The following is a 24035-nucleotide window of genomic DNA, read 5'->3' as shown; positions in this document are numbered from 1 at the left end:
TGCACAGCTGCCTGTGAGCTGTGGGGAGCTACTAGTGCTTTTCTATAGGTGAGTTCCACAGTGAACTGCTTACATCATCTAGATGCAGAATGCAGAAGCTGCTTCACTATCATAGGTCCTCATTACTTGCTCCAGTCTGCCTTATCTTTACTACTCCTGCCTCTGGTGGTTTATCCTTGTCTCCTTTTGTCAACTTTTCAGCTCCTGAGGCAAGACAGACTTCCCTAAAGCTGCTGCTGCTAGGAAAAATATTTTCTGTCTCTTTACCACCTCCTTAAGTGGCAGCAGAAAGCATCTTTTTCTCCCTTACCTTCTCTCTCTTTATTATGTGTTTTCCTTTGCTATAACCAAGGAATGTACTTTACAATGAATTGTAAGGGATGTTTGGGTGGAAGACATTCTGCCAAACAATATGAAGCTTATGAAGAAGCATGGTAAAATGCTTCTAAAAATCCACGCTCCCTGCCCCATGCCCTGTATCATTTTGGAGGGATGTTGAACTCTAGCGGATAGCAAGAAATGAGAGCTGTGCCTTGCAGTGTTTGCAAATTACGTGTAAAGCAGCTACCCATAATGGAGTGTGATTGGTCAGGCTTTATTTTTTGTTGCATGGTAGCATCAAACAAAAGTGGGTTTGCTTCCTTGGGGTGATGCACATATGCACAGTGCAGGGGTTGTATTTCCTTGAAAGCAATTAAAGCACCTTTTTTTTAGCAAACATGTATTCTGTTTCTTTCCCTGCCTCTTTTCTTGCAGGTGCTACATGAGCCCCTGATAGATGAGGATCCTGTTTTCATTGCGACCTGTACAGAGAGGGAGCTGCGCAAGAGGAAAAAGAGGAAATTCAGTCTTTGGGTTCGGCAGTGCTCATCCACTGGTTTCATCTGCCAGGTGGGTTTTACCTCTTCAAATGTCTTCATTCAGTTCCAGCAGGCCCTTAAATGTACAGTAGGACCAAAGGTAGCAGTCACTTCACTTGGTTACCTAGCCAGGGGCTGCAGTCTGAATGCAGGAGGCCTCTGACTCCGGCGGATACAAAACGTGACGGACAGTGATGACAAGTTCCTCATGCTTTGTTTGCTGTATGGTTTAACTGAGAGCTTCTGTCTCTAATACTGTCCATATGGCTGCCAGCCTTCAGCTAATTACATTGAAATGCAGTTAAAAGGTCTGTCTGTTTGTATATCCTAAGTTTATCTAAATATCTTGGTACTGTGACTTGTCATTTTAAATGAGTCAGATTTTCTCTCTTATAACACTGCACCTGTGATAGCCAGTGGTGTTCAATAGACTAAATCAATATGGTACCAAGATGTCAATTTTTCTGTGAGAAACATATTAGCGGAGGCCCCTATTACACATCTTTTCACACATCTACCTCTCAGTCAAAGAAATAAAATCTGATGTGGCTTCAAGGTGAGATGTCAGCTGGAGTGAGAGACATGTTAAAGGGTTTGTTTGTATTGTTGTAAGGCATTGGGGACATCTTCTCAAATTCTCAGATTCCCCAAATAGCTGATGTATTTTGAGAGCCTTGAAAAATCTGGTCATTTATTTTGATGCTTAGAGGTGAGGGGGCAGATGTTTTCCAGTATTTCTTTCTCCCAAGAGCTCCTGTGAAAGCGTTGCATCCCACATGTTCCAGAGAGGTAGGATGTGCGCCCTGCTTGCTAAGGCTGAATACATGTCAGAACAGGGCCTGTGGATTTGCTGCAGTTGAACATTTTTTCAGAGCAGGATTAGGCTGGTGAATCATCATAACTGTTTGAGCAGCTGTGCAGGAAAAGAGGCTCACTGGGAGCAGGGGTTTGTATTTTCAGCAATGTTGTTCACTCTGAGAAGAAATTTAGGATCCTACCTCTTCCATCTAAGTTTTAAAGAAGCTATTTTTTCTGATACAAAATAGACTCACCTTGTGAAGCATGCTTGGAAGTTTCTGGTCTCAAAGCTCTTGGAAAGTCATTTGCTATACAGAGGCAGTGTCTTTGATCTCCAAGGAGAACTTCACCAGTCCTACATGCAGTTGATTATTGGAGCATATTTAGTACAGCAAGCACAAAGTCTGCTCAGCTCTTGCCACGCTCCCCTCAGCCAACTGCCACAAAACTAAGTCTTCAGACATGCCAGAGGTTTCAGATTCTGAGATATAATTATGTTGCACCTCCTGTCCTGTCCACTGAGAGATGAAATTAATGGAATGTCAAATTAAACAGAATAGATATTCAGCACCACCCTAATCCTCCCACTCCCTTAATGAATTAGATGCTCATGCTTCACTTGCATCCGGATGACGTCCAGGATTATTTTACCAGCTGCTTTCTATTTTCATTCCTTGACTTGGCTGTCATTATCAACATGCTGAAATGACTGGGTGGAAGGGACCTTAGTGAAGAAGAATATACCTTCATGCTAAAATGGAAAAACCTGATTTGGGGAGGATGGGCAACTTCAATTTTGATACGATTGAAATGCTATGTTCACACTTACAAGCCATTTTTCAGAATCCAAAACACCTCTTTGGTGCCTACTTGGTGTATTTAGAGTATTAAATAGGTTTTGATTTCTTTCCTCTGTTAAACAAAGGAAGAGAATTGATCTAAATCAGAAATAAATCCAATGTTTTCTCCTTTGTGTAAACACATCTCTTGTGAAGAAAGGACTTGTTGCTTGATAGTTAAGGACTGACTTGTCTATCACTTGCCAACTGTTGGAAAAAACCTTCAAAATATGCATATTCTCTATAATACTGTCTGAGTGAATTTCCTCCCTCACTGCTTCTACATGATGACATTGTCCTTTTATTCAAGATAAATAGGGCTATCAACACTTCATAAATCAGGATAAATTGGTTTCAAAAATTGGAATACTATGTATCTATAAAAAGCTAGGCCCACACAGAAGAGAGGAGAGACCTAAGTATGACTGGTTTTCAGGGACAGAAGGAACCTCAAGAGGTCTGTGATGCTCCTGGCCATAAACAATGTCCTCCAATCCTGAATTATAAGCCTGGTGTTAAAAAAAAAATCCATCTGAGGAGACATATTAATTTTCCCAGTGTTCTGCTTTTCCTAGGGTCAAAAGGATTGGTTGGATTTTCCTAATGAAAAATGGATATGCCACATGCTGAGTTACTGTGTGAACTCTGGTTGACAGCTCACAAGTGAATTGTTAATGTTAGGAGTTTCAGCTGTTTGTCTCCTCAAATTCCTGTTCCTGCTTGTTCTTGTGAACAAAACTTTGAATCAAATTTTTGGATATGAATAAACACTCTTTTTTGATGGCTCATAATTTACTTTTTTAAGGAAATAGTGTTTCGTTAAAAATCTAGCCCAATAAGCCATTCATGGAACAAAAAATGGCATAAAGCTCAAGTGCTGCTTGTGGACATAAGGTGCATAATCTTATATATTCATAATATAAATAATGTATGAGTATTAGACTACTTTTCTGTTGTCTGTACTCCAGATAACTTCACTGCACCCTGCCAGTTAATTGTTTTAAGATGGATGCACAATTTTAGATTATATCTCTGCTTCAGAAAATCTCAAGCAGAGAATCTTGTTGCAGTGAATAGATTTGTTGGCTGAGCATTTCTTCACAGTCAGCTGGCCAAGTGGGAACATGTAGGAAGGACACATTATTCAAACAATGTAGATATATGTCTGCCGCAGTTGGGAACATGAACAAAACCTCTCGAAGGGCTCCAGGAGAGCTGACTTTGGCAAAGTAGATGGCAAAACTGCCCTGGTACTGTTGCCTTTTTCATCTGCCCTTGACATCAAGGTAGCAACAGCTGCTGTGGGATAGGGCTTGGGCCTTTTCATTTCTTTCTCTCTAGTTCAGGGGGGACAACAAACACAGCTTACAGGATTTCAGGTGTCCCTCTCTGCTCCATCTTCTCTTTGTTTTTCTTGTTTCTTTCCAATCTATTTCCCTGCATACTACTTAGCACTTCTGTTTCCCTACTTACCACAGAGGCATTTTTAAAACCAATATTTTAATGTCTTGATTGCAGTTTAAATTATTGAATTAGCTTAGAAGTCTTTCTTGTAGTATTTGCTTAGAGTATATTTAAATAGTAAGTCATACTATTTAAATCAAAACCCCAGCTGTGTCAGGTTTTTTTTGTGAGTTCTTGTTTCTTTCTTTTTCTCGGAAAATCTGGAACACTTGATTATAAAAATGGTTCATAGATATGATTGGTAGGACTATTTCTCATTTTAGATATAGTAATATTGCTCATCAAAAAATTATGAAAAAGATACCAGGGCTAGGTGGGACATATGCTCTCTCTTTGTACTTCTTGTGTGGCTCAAAAGGAATGAACATGGTTATGAGTAACTGTGACTAAGTGATGCATAGTCCTTGCACAGCTTCTGCAGAAGAAGGTTTTCTGATAATTTTGCAGGAGAAGGAAGCACAGGATGCTGGTGAACCCCAGCACATGGAGAGCTAGCAGAACAAGGTATTCCCATAGTGCTTCATCCTGAAGCACAGACCCATAGCCCAAATGTAACCCTCAGACAGTCCCTGACCCAAAGAGCCATCAATTAACAAGATGAAAGACAGTACATAAATGGTAGAGAGTACTGCAAAGGGACAGTCAGGCAATATTAATCACTCTGATAGGCAGTAATGGAATTAACTCATCAACATTATTTGCTTAAAAGGCTGGTATCGTGGTGAGGAAGAAATTACTTTATGGATGTTTATATCCTTTCCTATTCAGTGAGATGAATTGTATTTTCTGAGGCGATACTGGAGACTTTTCCCTTCCCAAACCTCCTCCCTGCCCCTGAATATATGGGCTCTGCACTTGCTTTTATTCCCTGGCAGAAAATTCTTGCAATAATGCATTTCATTTTCACTAATATCCCTGTGAAATATGTTATTCAGGTTTATGAAGTCCTTTAGGTCCTTGGGCTGGGACTGACTTTGAGTTTCCATCTTCCACTGCTTCCCATGAAGTGATGAGTCAGAATAGAGTAAGGAAAAGTACTGTGTCTCTGCATCTTGAGTCTTTTCATGGTCCTGAAGAAACACTGATTTGCATGACAGCATGTTTAAAGAGTGAAACCTGGATCAGGGTAGCCCCTGCCTGAGAGTGTGAGAAAAGGCCCTCCCGAAAGAGCAGCAGCCTCAGTGAAGGGAGATGTCTGAGGCTGCTCCACAGATCAGTGGTAGAGCTCTCAATGGCAGCAGAAAAACCCCAAACAATGTAAACACCATGCTTCTATAGTATATGCTGTAGTTCATGTCAGACAGGGTAGCTACAGCCAGCTTGAATACTTCATAACCCTATTGATTTTACAGAGTAAGAACTTCCAGAATTTAGAGAAACTGAGATCATGCCCCAAAGAATTTATAATTTCACAACACCACATAAGTGCATTCAGTCAATGGGAAAGGGAGGGGTAAATAAACCTGGAGTCAGTTTTGTTTTCAAGGTCAGAGTTGCAGGAGAGTTAGCCATCTGTGCACTTGTTTGATAAGCTGCTCAGAAATGTTGGTGTTTCAGCCTATTTAAGTTCTGTTTAGAGATTAGTCTGAGCCCTTGCATTTCTTTAAACAGGGCCCTGATAATTCCTTTATTGGTAGAACAGTTGCATCTGGAACACACAGATATAGCGGCTGCTTTGAGGAGATTCTCAAGGTCAGGCTTTGTCTGTGAGGGGATCCCAGGAAATCTGATCACCTTCCTTTGGCAGCCACTGGTGACTGGAAAATCCTATCTACTTTCTTCCTCTGGCTCCCACCCAGCTCTTTCTGTTTAATGCATGTGGTTCTGTAATGTCAGCATGTGAGAATCCCAGATCTCAGTTAAAAGTCAATTATCCTCTTGCTCACCAGTGTTAATGGGAAAGGTATTTTTGCAGATGTGTGATGGGCCAGTTCTATTCATTTTTATGGACTTTGCAATCTTACCTTTTTTCTAAATGAAAAGGAAACCTAAATGTGGTCTAATGCAAAGATCACTCACAGTTTGCATACAGTCTTAGTGTCTATTTTCAAGTGTGCGTGAAAGTTATTTTTTAGTTCCTATCTGAGCTGCTTGGAGTTTATGACAATAAAACTACCTGTACAGTTGTGTCCCTTCTACAGCTGTTCTCTGTGCAACTCTGCTCGGGGAAGGACACTAAAAGCACCAGAGCCTTCTGTTTTGTGCACTTAATAGGTTTGCCATAGGAATACTCCTCATGGATCCCATCCCTTTGTGCTGGGCGCAATAGCAGAACTAAAAAAAATCCCTGCCCTAGAAAGTTTAGGATCTAAATGCAAGAGGCTTAAGCTACCAACAGCAAATCTCTTTAGTTCAGACACATTTTGGCTGCCCAGAGGATTCTGGAAGCAGGCTGAGTGCAGCAGTATTTCTTAGCTAGTGCACATGGCAGAGATCGGGGACTAACACAGTTCTACGTGCCCATATACACCCTACTCCTGGTGAGCCTGCACAGGCAGTCATCAGCCTTGTGGTTCCTCCTTGGAAATGAGCTGGTCCTTGATGTCACTGATTTGTCATCACTTGCTTTTGTCTTAAGATTGTATGCCCTTTTTATGTATTTTCCTCCTTGAGCTGCTCTCAACAGTTACAGCACTTCTGATAGTTTATACTGCTCTTACCTTGCATCACTTATATACCTTCCCACTTACACACCTTCTCACAGCTCAACTGTAATTTTCATAGAAAAAACAAGCCAATATTGTGCAATTGTGTGGCACCAGAGTGAAGCCTCAGTCATGGACTTGAGCTGGGCTGCCAGTTACACAGAGGGAGCCTGGGAAAGTAGCATTAAGAAGAAACAGGACCAATGCATTGATTAGCAATTGCCTTGTGGGAATTGCATCCTTTCTAGGAAAGGTTTTGAAGAGCAAAAGTAAAGAGCTCTGCTGAGATGGTGGTGATTTCCAAACAGGCAGGAGAAGGGCAGCATGGAAAGAGGCAAATGTGGGCTTGTGTGACATTGATTGGGGTGGATGCTTGGCTTCACGGGGCAAGTGTGAACAGGAATCACTATACTGACATAGTAGGAGGAGATCAATAAGGAAGCCTAGATCATAAAGGTCTGTCTTCATTTTCCAGTCCCATTTCCTTTTGATGCTGCAAAGAAGAGGGAACTGGCAGAAGGCTGACGTGGTCAAAGCAAAGGGTTAGGGAAGTGATCTGAGGAGTGAAGCACTGTCTGGATGTCAAGATACATTGCAGCAAGGCCAAAGTAAAGAAGGATTATTGCAGTAATTAGGAGGAAAGCCAGACAGTTCTTAGGTATTTAAAATAATAGGAAAATATTTACATGGAGCTGTTAGAAAAAATAAATCTGCCTGATCTAGATGTGACTGCCTGGGAGAAGGCACAGAGCAAAATCTGCATTTATTGATCCATGAGTTGTTGATCTGCCATGCAGGTAAGATGTTCTAGGGCCCTCAGTGACAAAGAAATAACAAGAAATAATGGAAAGAAAAGCAAAGAAAAGCCATATTGTACAGGCAATGTCAACTCTACCAGCATCTTTTTGCCAGTCTCAAAAATATCTTTTTAGAAACTTTGAAGAACATGTGCAGGCAGAACATGTATTTATCGCTCCACAGCACAAAGATGTTAGCTGCTTCTGTGAGTGTTAATGCAGATTGAAATAATTCTAAATGGAATGCAGAGGGGGAAAAGAAGGGGACCAAGTAAAGAGCTTTGTAAGGAACACCAGAAACTAGCTGGGAAGAGGTTGGGAAAACTGTTATGTTCTTGCATACCCTTTAAAAAATAGCCTTTAGAGTAGCAGGAAGAGAATGAAGAGAGGCTCAAAGAAATGAAAAGATCTGGTCTCAGTCAAAGCACCACTGCTGGTGCCAATATCTGCTAGACAAGAGCTGTCTGGGAAGACATCATTAAAGAAGGAGAGAGTATGAACTGCAGCAGATTTAGGATGGAACTGGAGAGGAGAATCTTCCAGCAGTGTTGGTAATGATGTTAAAGGTGATAATGGTGTTAATGGTCTTAAAGCAGTTAAAGGTGAGTGTTGGTTTTAGGATGAGAGGGGAAGACCAGCTGAGGTGGGATCTAGAAAGTAGTGCTAGGAATGTGCAGTTGTAGGTTAGCTGTAAATCCTGTAGGAAAAACAAACAAGTTATTTTTTCAATAGCTATTGAGGATCAAAAAATCATGACTACTTTGCTATCTTGCTTTTATAACTGCCATCTAAAAACATGTCTTCTGTTTTGTGGTTGTTTAGGATCTGCCCTTTGTGAAATATTTTTGCACAATATATTTTTCAAAATATTCCTTCTGTTGATTACTACCTCTGCCCTTTTTTTTGTTGCTTCCAAATGTAATCTATTTCATTTGAGAGTTGTACCCTGGGGTGCTTCAATTATGTATGAAGATGGAGTATTTGGGATGGGCTATTCACAAGGGCTTTCAATATGCCATCTGAGCTTTAAATATGAGCAGAATTGCCAATATTTCAGTTTCTAGGGCATATTCTCTTAAATGTGCAGTCAAGATGTATCTTTTGTTCCCAAGTGTTCAGTTTTTTACTCAGTTTCTGTGAGACCTTATGAATTTTCCACAAGAAGGTAATGAAAACATACTGGAAAGTGTCTGGTGCAGTAGAGCAACCCCAGATATGATAGGAGGCACAACTGAGCATGTCACTGTTCTGATGAGCTACAAATATTCAACAAATAATTGAGGAATTAATAGAAAAAGCACTGCATGTTAAGTATCTTCAGCCCAAAGTCACCTCCTAAGATGATGTCACATCTATACAGATTATCCCAATTGGTGCTGTAGATCAAATGTATCAGTAGCCATTAGAAAAGATAGACAGCGAAAGAGATCTCTGCAGATATTGCAGAAGTGCTGCTTGGGCTGTCCTGCACAGAAGCAGAGGATGTTTGCTGCCAGCAGCTCCCACCTGTTATCCAGCAACACTTGTTGAGCCTGTACTTCTGATGATATCTTGCTGTTGGTGCACATGGAAAGAACACAAAATTCTAATGTCCCAGGGCAAACCAGAAGGTCTAGTGAATGGTTTAACAAACATTTTGGGGGAGCAGTTTCTGACTGTGCCTATGAATGTCTAGCAGCCAATTTCTGGCAATTGGTGCTTTTTTTGCAGATTGCTGATTATTAAATAACACTTCTAATGCATTACAGAAAGGCAGGGAATGCTGTGGGCTTCAGCTGGTAGGATCTTAATGGATTGAGGTAGAATGAAATCAGCTGGATGAGGGAAAATGAAGGCTATATATGGGATCATAGGCATTTGCAAAGATGTTTGAAGCCATGCCTTTGCCAGTTATCTTTACACAGTCACTGTTCCACAACAGCCTTTATGCCTTCCAACACTGTGCTGCTGTCACCCATCATCCCAATAAAGCTGGGCGTGATAAAGCTTTGAATGATGTTTCTCCAAAATAAGAAATACTGTGCCAAGAAAAAAGGCTGGTTTTGGATAGGTAAGGAAGTGCCCAAGGAGAAAGAATATTTAATATTGGAGGAGGAGGAAAAGTTCAGCAGTGGGTAGACAGACATTTGAGTAACGGCCACTGGGGAGGTGAACAGAGCAAGGGGGCAGCCAGATGCACAGGGAATTGTGCTAACAAAACCTGTGAAGTGTCTAGCATCTTCAAAGTAATGGTACCTCAGTGGCCAGTTGTATGGTGGGCATGCTCTTTGAAGGAGCTGCTTGCAGAGACAAACCAGCCCACAGTGAGGGACCAGCTGGCACACCAGCAGTGCCAGAGGACTGTCCCTTGGAGAGGCAGCAACAAGGAACACGGAGCAAGCATGCAGCAGGAGAGACTCTAGGATTTACTGGATATGGGGAGGTAAGGTGAAAGACACTTTTATAGACTTAGAGATATTCCTGCTTTGTTTTCAGCTCATCTAATCAAGGTCAAAGCTAATCTGTCTGTCTTCTGTCTCCACTGCCCTGTCTTTAGATTTTGAGGGTTTGATGTGTGGTCTCTGTGCTGACATACTAGTAACCTAATCTTAATTTTGTCACCAGTAACCACGAAATACCTTTGCTGTAAATTTGGAACAATCTGTTTTTTGAATGCTTCAAAGCCAGTGGAAACTGGCTCTCTGGAGCCCTGATTAATAACCTAAATGACTTATTGTAATTAGCTAGTCCTCAGTCTTAGACCTGCAGAAAGCACAAATTTGACAGCTATCAAAAACGAGTGGAGCAGCATCAGGGAGTCTGCAAACATTGCTGCCTTGTCCTCATCTGGGAGTTGTTTCTGACAATAAAAGTGGGTTTAATTTTTTTTTTTTTTTTTTTTTTTAGATAAGTGGTGTATTTAAGACTTCCTGTTAATATACACTCTACTTCTTGGAATTAATGTGCATTTGTCCTTGCACCAACTTTGTTGTCAGCATGTCAGTTCCTTCAAAACACAAATTATGTCTAAATTCCCAGAAATTTTATATGTAACACATTCTGTTGAGGTCTATTCCATGATGCATGAATTGCTAGGGAATATTACATAGAATACCAGTGCTGGGAGATGTACCATTTACAGCAGGGAAATGCTATATAATTGAATTTTGTTCTTCTCTAAGATCATTGAGTTACAAATTCCTGGGACCACTAGTGCAAACATGAGCATTTTTGTTCTCTTAGGACTGCTACAAATTTTCATTTGTAACAGTGTCTGTTGGTAAGAGAAATAAGCTATACAGAAAAGTAATGGTGCATGTTTTGCATGGTTGTACTCTCAAACAAATTTAACAAAGTTGTTGTGGATATATCAAAACCATGGCAAAATTACTTTTCCCTGCCTCGAATACTGAATAAGTTTCAGTTTTTTCTTTGACAGGTAAAATTTTCTGTAATTCATAAAAGATTTTAGTATTTTAGAGCCAAAGTCATGAAGGTAGGCCTGGGAAAGTTCTTCTGAAAATTTACATTTGTTTGGGTATTTAAATCTTTGCAAGTTCCATGGTATTACATTAGTATTTGAGTAACAGAGTACAGTGTTCACTTCTTCCTATTTCCCTTTCCAGCATTTTATTTCTGCTAGCTCTTGGAACAAGATGAAGGTTGGATGCCTACTTGGCTATATTAAATGTTGAACTAGGGTGAAAGTTGTGCGTCTAAAACACTGTCAGTGAAATAAAATAGAAGGCTTGCATACAAATGAAGGGTTACACATTTTCTCCCTCTGCATGATTCAAACTGTTTTGGTGGCTTGCTTCCAAATCAGGATCTATATAAAGGATCTAAGTGTGCCTGGGGTGTTTGATCAAGGTGTTCTGGCTGGTTGGGTGTGCATTTTGTTCATTTATGGAGGTGCACACACACCACTGTCACAACCTGACAGTTACTGCAAATGGGAAATAAATCCGAATATTAACGTAGTGAAGGTAGTAGGCCATTTCCTTCTGGTCATCTTACACTGGTTTTTCTTGAAACTGAATTTCCCATGCTCTCCTTTTGCTGGCAGCAATGAAGCCTATGCAGATTCAGTGCATGTAATCCCAGTTATGACTGGAGTCTTCCTGCCAAGCAAACAATCTTCAAACTGCAGAACAGTGACAGGAGCCTCAGAAGTGAAGTGAAGGATGCTATATTTATCAGTAGCTGTGCCGCTAACCTGAATTGGTTTAAAAGCAACAGGCCCTTGAGAGGGACTTTAATTAGCCTTTATAACAAGTGTCTGCTGCCTTCTCTGCTTGTCTCAAGTTGAGCTGTGCAGGTATGTTGGGAATTGCATCTGCTCTCTCTGGATTCCTTATAACCTTCTGACTTTTCTTACCATTTCTCATTTAAGATTTATGTCCATCTCAAAGAAGGGAGTGGTGCTGATGGGTTGGATGCTTTGAAGAACAAACCACAGCTTCACAGCATGGTGGCCAAAAGCCTTTGTCAAAATGCCTCTGGGAAGAACTACATCATCTTCACAGGCCCAAGCATTACCAGCCTGAACCTCTTTGAAGAATTTGAGAAGCAAGGTGTGTATTGGATGACTCATTGGGTTTTAATAGCAACAGACCTAGGGGCCTCATGCTAATGAATTAAATAAAATTCTGAAAGTCTTCACTGATATTTCAATTCCTTGTATAGATAAGTTGTTCATGGCTAAGAAAACTTCTCATTCATGAGATGGTACTATGCAGAAGACTTTATAAGTTGCTTTTTAAATTTTCAAAATTAGGATGTAAAAACAATTTTAATAAGGTTATTTAAAGTGCTTGCTTTTGTTCTTTGACTTAGAAATGTGAGGTCAAATCTCCTATGTGACCTGGGGGACTTTTCAAGGAATTTCCTATCTGCTCGTAATTTTTCTGTTCCTGTTGTGAAAGATGAGGGATGCAATGAATCCTTAGAGATGTGCCTTAGAAGTCTTTTTTGATTTAATATCTGTTAAAGATGTGTTTTCTCTACAGGACATTTTATGCCTTTGCAAAAGCTCTAGAAAAGTTTGGTTTCTTGTGTTTTGAGGGATTTTTGCCAGTATCAACATACCTTGATAGGACAGATTTTAGTTTTGAAAGCATAATAAAACTCTCCATTGGCAAAAACACACATATCAGCAAAATGTCCATTGATACAGCTCTCCCAAGCAAGTCTCTTGCTACTGCAAAGAGCAATCCCAGGTCATCCTTTCTGTCAAATGCCCCCTCACTCTGAGCATGGAAAACCACATGTTGCTTTGCTTTCAGTGAAGCTGAGTACTTGTGACTCCCTCCAGTTACAGGATCCTGCACTCTTGCCATCTGTTCTAAGTAGGTTCATGTCACTGTGGTCTTGTTCTTCAGTCAGCACAGCCTTTCAGAGTGATGTGGTGCATCGAATAGATCCTTCCCAGCAATGAGGCTGGAGCTACCATCATGCATCACAGCTATAAGGCCATTTGCTGACACACCACTGCTGTCCAAGTTGGGGTTTTTTTGTCATTGCAGAAAATTAAACCCACGCAAACCATTATATTAATGAAACATGGCCCAAAGCAGGGGGAGAGTCTGAGAGTTGAGACAATATGTTAATTCTCATTTAAAATGAGAACATCAGTGAGGTGCACCAGTGCTGTAGTTTAGCACTACAGACTGTGCTGGCACTGAGGACTGCATCTCTTATCTCCTACTTTAATTCAGGCAAGCTGGAAGCTCTCTGGCTACAGTGGAATATCTGCATAGCTCATAAAAGAGCCATGGTTTCTCAAATGCTGTGAACAGTCAAACGGGAATGGAGTAGAGCATATTTATAGTGCACTGGAGTTTTTCTGTAAGCAGAGACCTATCTTTGTTAGATGGCTTTTCTCAGCTGATTATAAGCATTACATTTTTAAGGCTACCAAACCAATGATGCAAAATGTGAGTTTAAAAAAAAATGCAGAGCTTAACACAAATGCTCTTTGTACCTGAGATGAAATGTTAAGGTTTCAATGTAAAGACTGATAGCTTGACTGAGTTCATCCTCTGTGCTCAGAGGATAAAGATGATCTGGCATGATCCATTTGCTCAGTAACCCTAGTAAAAAAGATACATGGCTACTAAACCAGCTGAATGTTTATTACTTGCAGATAATTCAAACTGTTCACAGAGTTGAATTATTCATAGGCTTTACACTGCACAGATCATTCAAATTAATGGTTTCTAGCAAGTAAATTCAGTCATGTCTTTTAAAAATATGTAATTTTGACTTAGTATCTGATCAAATATGCTAATGCAACACTGAGATTTCATTCTGGTTCATGATTTGTTATGTAGCTTCATGAGACTTCATAATCTCTGACAGCTGCCTCCAAAATTAAATTTCAGATCTGGTACACACTATCACCTTCCTAGGGGTGAAGGTATTAGGTGGGTAGGGGGTAGACACTAAGAGAGCATGTTTATTGACTTTGCAATATAGCATGGCACTCCTACATAAAAAAGATCATGGGGAGAATAGTTTTTCTGTTTAATAAGGCAATGGGATTGTCTACATTTGCCATGAGCTGCTAGGGACTAGCAAAGACGTTTTGCAAGGCAATGCTGAGCTGGAAGGACTGTGAGACACTGGAAAAGGTGAGATGCTTGAGATGTCAAGCTGTGGTGAAGTCAGTAAGAGCCTTGGAGGAGATGGTGTTTATTGACTCTGCTGCAGAGCAGATTGTGTACTGCCAGCACCTGCTGGGATCCTGCTGCATTAGCAGTACATTTGGGGAGAGGCAAGCAAAGAAGCCTGGACTGGATACAGAGATCTCTCCTGATCTACCACAGTCTCCTTCAGCAATGAAGTCAATGTTGGGGTTTTTTGGTGTGTGACACTTTTTTGGTGTATGATTTCAGCCAAACCTGAACAGAGCAACGCCATGACCAGAAAACATCATGAGAGCTTGTTGAAAAGCATCTATGCTCAGGTGCTCATGACAGATCAAGACCAATTCTTAAATTGATAAATTTACTTTTTTTTGTTCAAGAAGATTCCATTTCTGGGCCTAAAGCAGGAGCAGTGGTAGAAAGATCCTATTGAGAGCCAAAACCAAAAGGAAATTGATATTGATCTTAACTGCTTTATTTTGTTTGAGGGTTTTGTGACTATCGACAGAGAAACAGGGAAAGATTTAAATAAGTTCATGCTTGGAAGCCATAAACTTTTTGGGAACAAGAAAGTTTTAAGGCAGCTGAAGGCAATTCTAGAAAATCTGGAAAGTCACTCACTAAAACTCTATTAGATCCTTTCAAAATTCTTGATGGAAAGGATTGGGATCTTGGTAACCATCATGCTGAACCTGAGTCAACAGCATGCCCTGGCAGCCAAGCTGGTCAACACTGTCCCGGGCTGTGTTAACAGGAGTGTAGCCTGTAGATCACAGGAGGTGATTATTGTCTCGTGGTCTAGACAACACATCCCCAGTACAAGAATACTCTGTATACAAATATACTCTGCTATGGGAAGGGAACTGTTTTTGTTCAGGTTGAGAAGAGGTTTTGGGGGGACACAACAGCAGCCTTATGCTAACCTAAAATGCGAATGGAGCTGACTCTTTACAGTGGTGCATTGTGAAAGGACAAAAAATAACAGATTTAGGCTGAAACAAAAGATGCTCATACTAGATGCAGGATTTTTCCTGAGGGCAGTGAAGGAGGATGCCCAGACAGGTTGTGCAGTATCTGTCCTTGGAAGTTTACAAGCTCAGAGAAGATAAAGCACTGAATGGCACTGTCTGGCCTCAGACCTCACTCATTTCTATCAGGAGGTGGGACTGGAGACCTCCTGAGTTGTTTTTCAGCCTGAACTGTTTTTTAATCCATAGGACCCTGTGATCTTATAAAAAAAAATTTTGTAAAATCTTAACTATCATTCACTTTTCCTCACCCTAGCCCACACATGCATTATTGTTAAAGACAATAATTTTCTCTATTTATTGAGAGCCTGCAGTGTAGCACCTTCACTGTACCACAGTAGACAATAGTGTGCCTTGTAATATAAAGGGATATCAGTGAACATAATTCTAAGACTTATGTGAAGATACCAAGAATGGGGAAAATTTCAGAAAATAAGACAGCACTTTGATAGTTTTCAAAGTCAAAACCCTGAATAGACCTTTTTTTTCAGGGGACATACAAAGAATTTCTTTCACTGGCCTCTGAATAGAACTGGAAACCTGCACTGAAATGCCCCAGATTCTCTGTTCTGTGAGCAGACAGCTGTCACTGCTATTTGCTTTGATATTCATTCATAGTCACATCCCTTGTTAACTCTCTAAGCATTAGTATTGTCCTTTATAGAGGACAAAACTTCCTAAAGCCCTATGTTCTGTGCTTCCCTTAAACATATGATCCCTGAAAGTCTCTTTTGCATGTTCTGAACCAGCAGGAGCAGCTGGCTCTGTTCTGCAGAGGGGCTGGTGCTGGCAAAGCTGCAAGAACTGCCAGCCTGATTGACCAGGCATTCCCACAAGGTTTGCAGGATCCTGCAACTCCAGCACATTGACTAAATCAAGCTCACTTCTGCTCCCCATAGCCACCCCACTGTGGTTTCCTAACTCTAACTTGACCTAGTGTTGCATGCAGAATAAATGATTTCAGAATGTGTATTTTTGCCTGAATTAGCTGGAGCCTGATGGCCTTTGTGAACTGTACTAGTGAAGATGTGGTGAAACAGGCTTCAGCACAAGCTCTCTGGAGGTTGGAGACTCTGGGAATGAGTTTTGGGTGACTGTACCACATTTCTTCTTTGCTAAACTATCTCAGATGTATTCATTTATATTGCACTTACAGTTTAAGAAGACCAGAGAACAGACTGTTTCAACTGACTCCTGTGTGTGCAGAAAACACCTGTTGTAATTCTGATTTAATTACACACAAAAATTTCATTGAGCCATATGGGTGTAATTTTTATTGCTTCTATTGCTATAGTAACTAGGTGGTTTTAAAAACCTCTGCAGCAGATTAAGAGTTTCACCCATGATGACAGATGCTAGTAAATCTGCAGAAGTGCTGCACTTTTCTGGGCTGTACAGCAGGAAGGCTACATGATGTGTAGAGAGAAAATGGTTCCCATTTTTCTACATGAGGAGGGGAACACCTGCTGGAAGATTTCTGCAGGCTTATTGCTACAATAAAAGGAAAGGCTACAACTAATTATTATGGGATCTCAAAGATGGCTGTTGCTGTTTTGAAGTTTTAGCCCAATATTGTAGTTACTAGCTTAGTTTTATTCCATTGCAGCCTCCTGGAAAACATATCACATTTCAATGAATAATAAACTCTGGGCAGTTAACAATATTCTTCTCAGGTTTGCTTGTTATCAAAGCAAATTTGACTAGAAGAAAGCTTTATAAATGTTTGCTATGTTAATGGCATAGTCTTCAGGTAGGTGACCTACACTGTTTGGGTACCTCTTAGCAACAGCAGAAATTTTTTAAAAGAAAAATAAAAAATCAGCTTTCCATTGGAGGTGCAGTTTCCTCTATAATGCTTATAAGCCTGTTGTCATCAGGCTTTTCTCATTTTCTTTTCTGGAAGGAACTTACAGATTTCCAGGGTCTGATTCATTCATTAGAAATAACTTGTGGAGTGCAGGTTTCTCCCTTGAGAATGAAGTTTTCCCATTGCTATGTTGGTTGACCTTCTTCTCTCATCTGTGTCTTAAATTTCTGATGGAAGAGCTGTAGCTTCTTGTCAATCAGCCCACAGCAACTGGACCAATGCATGAATATATGCAATTAATTTATTAGTATTCCTGTAGTGTCTGTGAGCTGTTGAGGGGATGTTCAGCATATCGATCACTATAGGCAAGGACAAAGGCTGCACGTGCGCCCAAGAGCTTAGGTGCTTTCAGAAAGACAGAGACAGAAGAGCCACATAAATGGAAATCCAGGAACAGAGGTAACATGTTTATGGAAACATAAGAACAGAGATACCATGTTTAGGGGAAGCCAGACACTGCATTCTGACTTTGTATTTTCACTGTAAGGATATAATGCAAAATTCAACATGATGAAAAATTTGATCAAGCAAACTTAGCTGACAGATGAGCTTTAAACCACCACAAGATGTGCACAGATGTCACCTGCTTCCATGCCCACTGTTTTTTCCTACTCAAATAGGTTAACACAAAACTGAGGGAGACCATGGAAATTTCCATCCAAGATTTCTTTGAGTCAGTGAACAATTTGATCAAGAAGATCTGCTTCTCTTGGACTAACAGAAACAGGCTGTTAGTATTTCACAGCCTAATGAAAAATTCAAGCATTGTTATTAACGTTGTTTTCAAACCTTTTTTGTGCCTGCCTGGCTGTATTGAGATGCATTTTGTTGTGTTAAATTTTATTCATCGCCTCTCACATATGAAAAGGCCAAGAAGCTGTGAGCAACAGACTGTGTCTCCTGCCTCTAGTGTCTTTGCAGGACAAGATAAGGGCTTACTTTAGTGCCCTAAAATCAGGCAGTTTTCACTGAATTTCAGTTTTCACTGAAATTTCCATCTTCTCCATCCTTCTTGTTTTTCCTTTTTTTTAAATCAACCAGTGGTTTCAGTAGTTTTTAGCTGCTTAATCAGCATTTCCTTAGCAAAGCAGATGATGCAGGTGCAAGGAGTATTGAGCTAAAAATCAAGAACGTGTCAGCACAGTGAAGCAGTAGATTAAACTGTTGTGACTAAAAGCATCATAGGAGTCATGTAGGAGAATTTATTTCAGTTACCATCTGAGATGTTATAACATCTAATAATATAGTATGTTATATTATAACATCTGAGATGCTATAGCTTTCCCTACCTCCCTGCTCCCTCCAAAATTTATTCTTTCAGTTAAGCAGCCAAATCTCTCTCAGATCAGAAATTCTGATTTGTCCCATAATGCATATCATCACTGGGGAATTTTTGAGACCAGTTTTAAACATGTTGTAATGTTAAATGCAGATTGTAGGTGTTAACACTAGGAAAATACCCTGAATTATTTTCCCTGTTGTTTCATCGTGACAATGCAGGAGGTCTCAATATATTTCAGCAAGAGATCAGGCTTTCTTGCACTTGTTTGTAGGACACAAATCTTTGGTATTACAGAAAAAAAAAAAGAACAGATAGCTGACATATCTGTTGAACTAGAACGTTGTAGGGCAAGTTCTTTCAGAGGTCTTTCAGGCTTGCTCTGCTAGTTTTGCTCTCTAGGTCCATGCAATGGCTTGCTAATAGGGAATGTGTTTGTTCACATGCAGAGATTTACTGCTGTGGGTTGCTGAGCACCAGGAAGAGTGACTGCACAGGCCTACCTCCATCCATGCTGAACAATTCTGTAACTCCACAGTCCAGAGGACAGTACAGAATAAGAATGAAGGGAAATATGTCACTGATTTGCTGGTACAATAAAGGGTACTTTCGTTTTCTGACCAATGCCTATTCTCCAGTTCAACAAGGTAAGCAATATTCCTACTTCTCATCTCAAAAGTGCACATGCTTTATGTCACAAGCCAGTCACTGAGATTGATAATAAGCCTGAACAAAGAGTTTGATTATAACTGATCATACAACCTAGATAAACAGTAGCTGTAGTGATAACTTCCCTTTTGTATCTTCATACAGCTATTCTTTCTTTCCCATACAAGGGTTAAAAAGCCTACTGCTAATGCAGCCTCCTTGCCTGAGCTGGTAGAGGCACTATCCTTTCAGGTATAAAGATTATATCTTTGCTGATGGTCAGAGAATGGAAGATAATTACTGCATAAGACAATATTAGCCCCATTTGCAAAGCATCTTGTAGGATTGCTGCAACAGAAAAATTAATAAATGTCGTGATGTACTTTGAACTCCAAGCAGATCCTACAATTAATTTTTCTTATCTAGTAAAAACTTAGTCACAAACAAGTATCTTTTTTGCCAGGACTAGATATGATTAAGGTTTCCTGCTGTATGTTAAATTGATACAGTGGCAATCAATGAAAAGAAACCAAAACAGATAATTTGGATAGTTCAAATAATTACAGAGAGCTTCTTGTTACTGAAGTATTTTCCTTTTTGAAAGTATGAAATGGTTTTAAGAACATTTGGAAACTTCTGTAAAATGCAATGATTAAAACTTCTTGAAATTGGTTTTTCAATGAGAATGTTGTTTCAGTTTCTTAGAATTTTTATAATTCAGATTGATATATACTGCCAGAGACAAATGAGTATAACATAAACAGTTAAATACAAAGCCACCTATTCAAAGGCATCTTCTACACTAATTTTCTGAATCCCAAGCAACTCTCACATGTGTTTACAGATTATAGAAGCAAAGCTAAGGCCTCGAATTACTGTATGGTAAGCTGAGAAAGCTGACTTAGTGTGTTGTTCAGTGCCTTGCCAGAAGGCTCATTGCCTTAGCAAAGCATGGCTGATCCTGAGGAATTTGTGCTGGGCGTCCCAGCAGAGTGAGGACTTGGTGATTCAGATGGACTGATGTTGAGCACAAATGCTGAAAACATTTATGAGAAGTATGACACTCAGACACTCTGCTGAAGCCAGTCTCTGAGGTAATGTAGCTCCCCATGAGGGGCTTTCACCATCAGGATTTGTGCTGTTTTCCTTGTTTTTCTTGCTGGCTTTAGATCATTCAGCAGCACTAACTAGACAATACTTATCACTACAAACTACTACTTGTTTTTTATAGACTAGTATGGAGCATTTGGTTATAATTAATAAATATTAGGAAAATACTCTGTTTGTAAACATCAGTGTTAACTGCCCTTTTAAAAAGAGGAGCAAAAGCAGACTGTGCTGGCAGCATCCTTTAAAAGCAGGACATAGAGGTGTGAGCTGTTGTGCTTGTGATTGACCTTGGGTCTGTTTTGGCATAGCTGGGATTGTAGGTGGTGTGTGTGAGGTATTTATGATTATGACCTTTGTGGGTGATGGACAAGGCTTCCCCAACTCATTGCTTACCAAATGCTGGCTGGGACAGTTGACACAGTTCACTGTGAAACAGAGCAGAAAACAGAGACTGGCTTTTCAAAGAGTGATGCTGGGCAAAGAGTCTCTAGCAGGGACATGGGAACAGATGGAAGCTTGGTGGGAAGGCAAGAGACCAGATTGCTTGCCTCTGATTTGGCATCGCTAAAGTCAGTGCAGCAAAGATAGTTTAAACCAACTCAAGAGAAGCTGGCCCAGCTTAGTTTCCTCTAAGGTATATAGAAGAGAAAGAGGAGAAATCTGTGCTGCTTGAGGCAGGCCTGTAGCACAAATGTGCTCAGCCCATATTACATGGGAGAGGAGGTAGTTAAATGGGGCTAAAACCCACACGGGGTAGTTGAACAGAGACCAGTGCCAGTGGGATTGTCTGGTGATGCACAGTGCGTTTGCACTTGGCTGAGTGTAAGTGTGCGTGGGCTGGATGAGGCCACGAAGATAAAACCTTAAAAACAGTAGGCAAGAGATGGTCAGCAGAGTACTTAGGATGAGAAAAGAGGTGGACATAGCTAATAATTAACTACTTATTGCAATTTAAAGGGCAGTCAAGAAGGTAAATCTTGCCTGTACTTGGAGTGCAAATCCCACCCAAGCCAGAGGCACCAGGAGGGCAGTACACTTGTCAGAGCAGATCTGTGAATACTATTTTTAGATGTAGCAGGTTATTTATTACGGGTGTTTTAAACCAGCATGTCATGACATATTATCTCAGATACTCAAGGATGGATCTAATTCCTTTGGTCTTGAAAACATATTCTGCTTACTCTGCTATCAGGTATGTAGTTTCTGTCTAGAACAAAATCCAGTTGTATTTTTAATTGCTTTTAAGCTTTAATTTTTCTTTGTGCTTGTATTACAGAAGAAGTGAGAATTCAAAAGAGATAGGGACACCCAGAGATTAAAAAGTTAACTTATTCTAAAGCAGGTCATATATGTGCTAGTCCTAATTTCCCCATCTGTGGGACAAGGCTGCATTTTGGTTTTTCACTGTAGGTCTGATGCCCACTTCCTCAGCATCGCCATTATTGTGTTCTAGAAATAATTGCAATCTTTTCTACCTATCATATGTAGCAGGATGGAGCAGGCAGCAACCTCACTTGCTGCCCAGTAGGATGCCCAGAATAACATCTTCAGCAAAAAACTGTTGAACCCAAGATCTTTTTAAGTACCTTCTTTCTGAGAAGAATTTCCACAGGTGCTCTTCACCAACTAGCTCTACTTAAAAGCTAAACAGTCAATAACTAAGCACAGAAAACAGAGCTTGGGCCACATATGCAAGGAATAAGGAATAAAGAGCTACAGATGGCATGTTAGCACCTCAGAAGTGACTTGTGAGAAGATGATGTAGAGCCATCACAATTGTATGAAGCAGTTGTATGAGTCTCTGTGTGGTTCTTTCTCTGGGAGAAGCTGGAGTGACAGGTGACTGATGACAGTCAAGTTTTCTGAAAAAATCAGCTTGTGAGATTGGCCCAGAATTGGAAAATCTGGGGAAAGAGGCATGATGTTAAAAAGCATGTTTCAGAACAGATGAACTTAGGGTTTCAACTTACCATTTCCATGTGAGATTGGGCATGGGGCTGGAGGACCCCAATGAGAAGACCTCGATCATCAGACCTTGTACAACATTGAATGTCGGCAATTCCGATAAAGAGCTGTAAGAAATCGAAGTCCTGATAAAAAGCCAGATAGCACTTGGATCCTGCAATGCACCTTCTTTTATACTGTTATGAAATTTCAGGGTTTGACAAGATGGATGCAAGTGCTAGTATTAGTGGGACTCCCATTTTTAAAAAAGCATTATTCTAGATAGGTGTAGGATAAGTGTTTTCAGGAAACAAACACATGTAAACCTTTGTCTTTTGGCTTGCTTCATTTGAGGTAATATTTCTCAAGCTTTGCTCCACAAGCATACAGCTTAAAAATTTAAATTAAAAAGAAGAAAGGCTTAAAAGACTGCCAAACCCAAGAGGTGATGCCTTTCTATGGTGACAGAATAGAGGCCGGCAGTCAGCACCCGTTCCAGCATGGAAGCAAAGGCAGGCTGTGGCTGCAGTGCAGGTGGTGTGTTCCCTGGAGTGCTGCCAGGAATGGGAACACAGCACTGCTGGGGGAGGACCAGGAGGGGAAATGGCTCATCGGATGTGCCGATGAGTCAGCTGGCTCAGGACCATGTGCCACAGAGACCTGCAGCTAGGAATGACCCAGCTCTGCCAGTTGTCTTCCCTGGGAAGGTGGGCTATGGCTACAAAACAAGCCTAGGAAGGGCTAAAAATAGTATGCCTATACAGTTATTTATAGACTCAAAACAGGGGAAAGTTATGGGGAATAGAAAGTAATAGGGAGTATATGGTTCTGCCACCACAATGCATTCCTTTAAAGATTATGAATACAAAATAAATCACAAAGGAAATACAAATTCTCCAAAGGAAGAGAAGGGGAAGAAAGAGAAGAGAGCAAGAGGAGAAAGAAGGTGATTTTTTTGTTTTGTATAACACTTATATCAGGAACATACTTACCTTTCCCTGACTTGCCCTGATGAGATGGCAAGTGATTCTGCAGCACTAATGCAGCAGGCTGGTGGTGTATCACTTCTTTTTATCTCATGCTGGCCAGATTTGTGTAGGACTCATTAAAAGAATCAAAACCACACTACAGTAATTACATACATGTAATGAAGAATTTTTTTTTTTGTTGTTCTTTTCCCTCCACTCCTTGGGCTACATTTACACCCAGCTTGAGGAGGCAGAGGTGAAAGGAGAGTGTATTGAACAATTCAGAGGTAATATAATTTTAAAAATCAGACTTTAACACCCCAAATAAATTTCTGCATGGCTCAGCTGTAACATGACATTTAGTATGTCACATACTAGCTTCAAAATAGAGCCTGCCAGCTAGGACAGCACAGGGGGCTTGACAGAGATAATGGATGCAATGAGACTTCCAGCTGGAGGAATGAAATGGTGAAGTCTGTAATCAAAACGTGAGTAGCATTTAAGGGCTGATTGTAAAAGAGTTGGCAGAAGGAAGGTGAAGAAAATTTTCCTGAAAGCTTGAGAAATGAGAAAGCCGAGGATTGTTCTCATACTGAAATGATGCTGAGAAAGAATACGACCACGCCTGTGCTTCTCTAGACCTGGAGAAAACAGTGTTGTACCTGAGAGAAAGGAGCCTCGCTGGGCAGTGTGCCGTAGCCATGGAGTAAGTGGTGCTCCATACCCTGGAGAGCCACAATTGAAACCTGTGGGGGCATAAGGTCAAAAGTTAGGGAACAGATTCCTATGCTCTAAGTTTGTTTTACCCACCCTTCCTTCCTACAGGGAGCTTTCTGTGGGAGCAGTACATCAGAAAAGAGCTAGGGGAGTAGAAGGACACTGGACTTACAAATACTGCTGTAGTGTTGGAGAAGGCCAGGTCAAAGATAGACGACATGAAGGAATAGGGCCCATTTCTGGAGTAACCTGGTCTAGCACCTGTATGTGCAAAGACTGGTTGGTAGAAGGCTGCAGGGTGATGCCTGTTGACTTTCCACAGATTTGTGCAGTAGGCAGGATGGCCATCCCCCATGATGAGCTGAATTACCAAGCCAGCTGACCAGGTAGGACAGGAAGCAGCACTTGCAGGCAGAAAAATGTGTGCTCAGCTCCAGTGAGCAAC

General features: G+C 40.6%; 1 protein-coding gene across 1 annotated transcript in view; it reads left to right on the top strand.

The window, feature by feature from the left end:
* The window catches only part of PGBD5 (piggyBac transposable element derived 5), a 68046-nt gene that overhangs the window by 34069 nt on the left and 9942 nt on the right, over positions 1–24035 (top strand). The window contains exons 3-5 of the mRNA XM_021527145.4: positions 757–891; positions 11776–11956; positions 18653–18850. Coding sequence (XP_021382820.2) covers positions 757–891; positions 11776–11956; positions 18653–18850 — 514 coding nt within the window. The remainder of the gene's footprint in view (positions 1–756; positions 892–11775; positions 11957–18652; positions 18851–24035) is intronic.

The sequence above is a fragment of the Lonchura striata genome, chromosome 3 (assembly GCF_050655825.1).
Source record: "Lonchura striata isolate lonStrDom1 chromosome 3, ASM5065582v1, whole genome shotgun sequence".
Taxonomy (NCBI): domain Eukaryota; kingdom Metazoa; phylum Chordata; class Aves; order Passeriformes; family Estrildidae; genus Lonchura; species Lonchura striata.
This window is presented reverse-complemented; position numbering and strand designations above follow the sequence as displayed.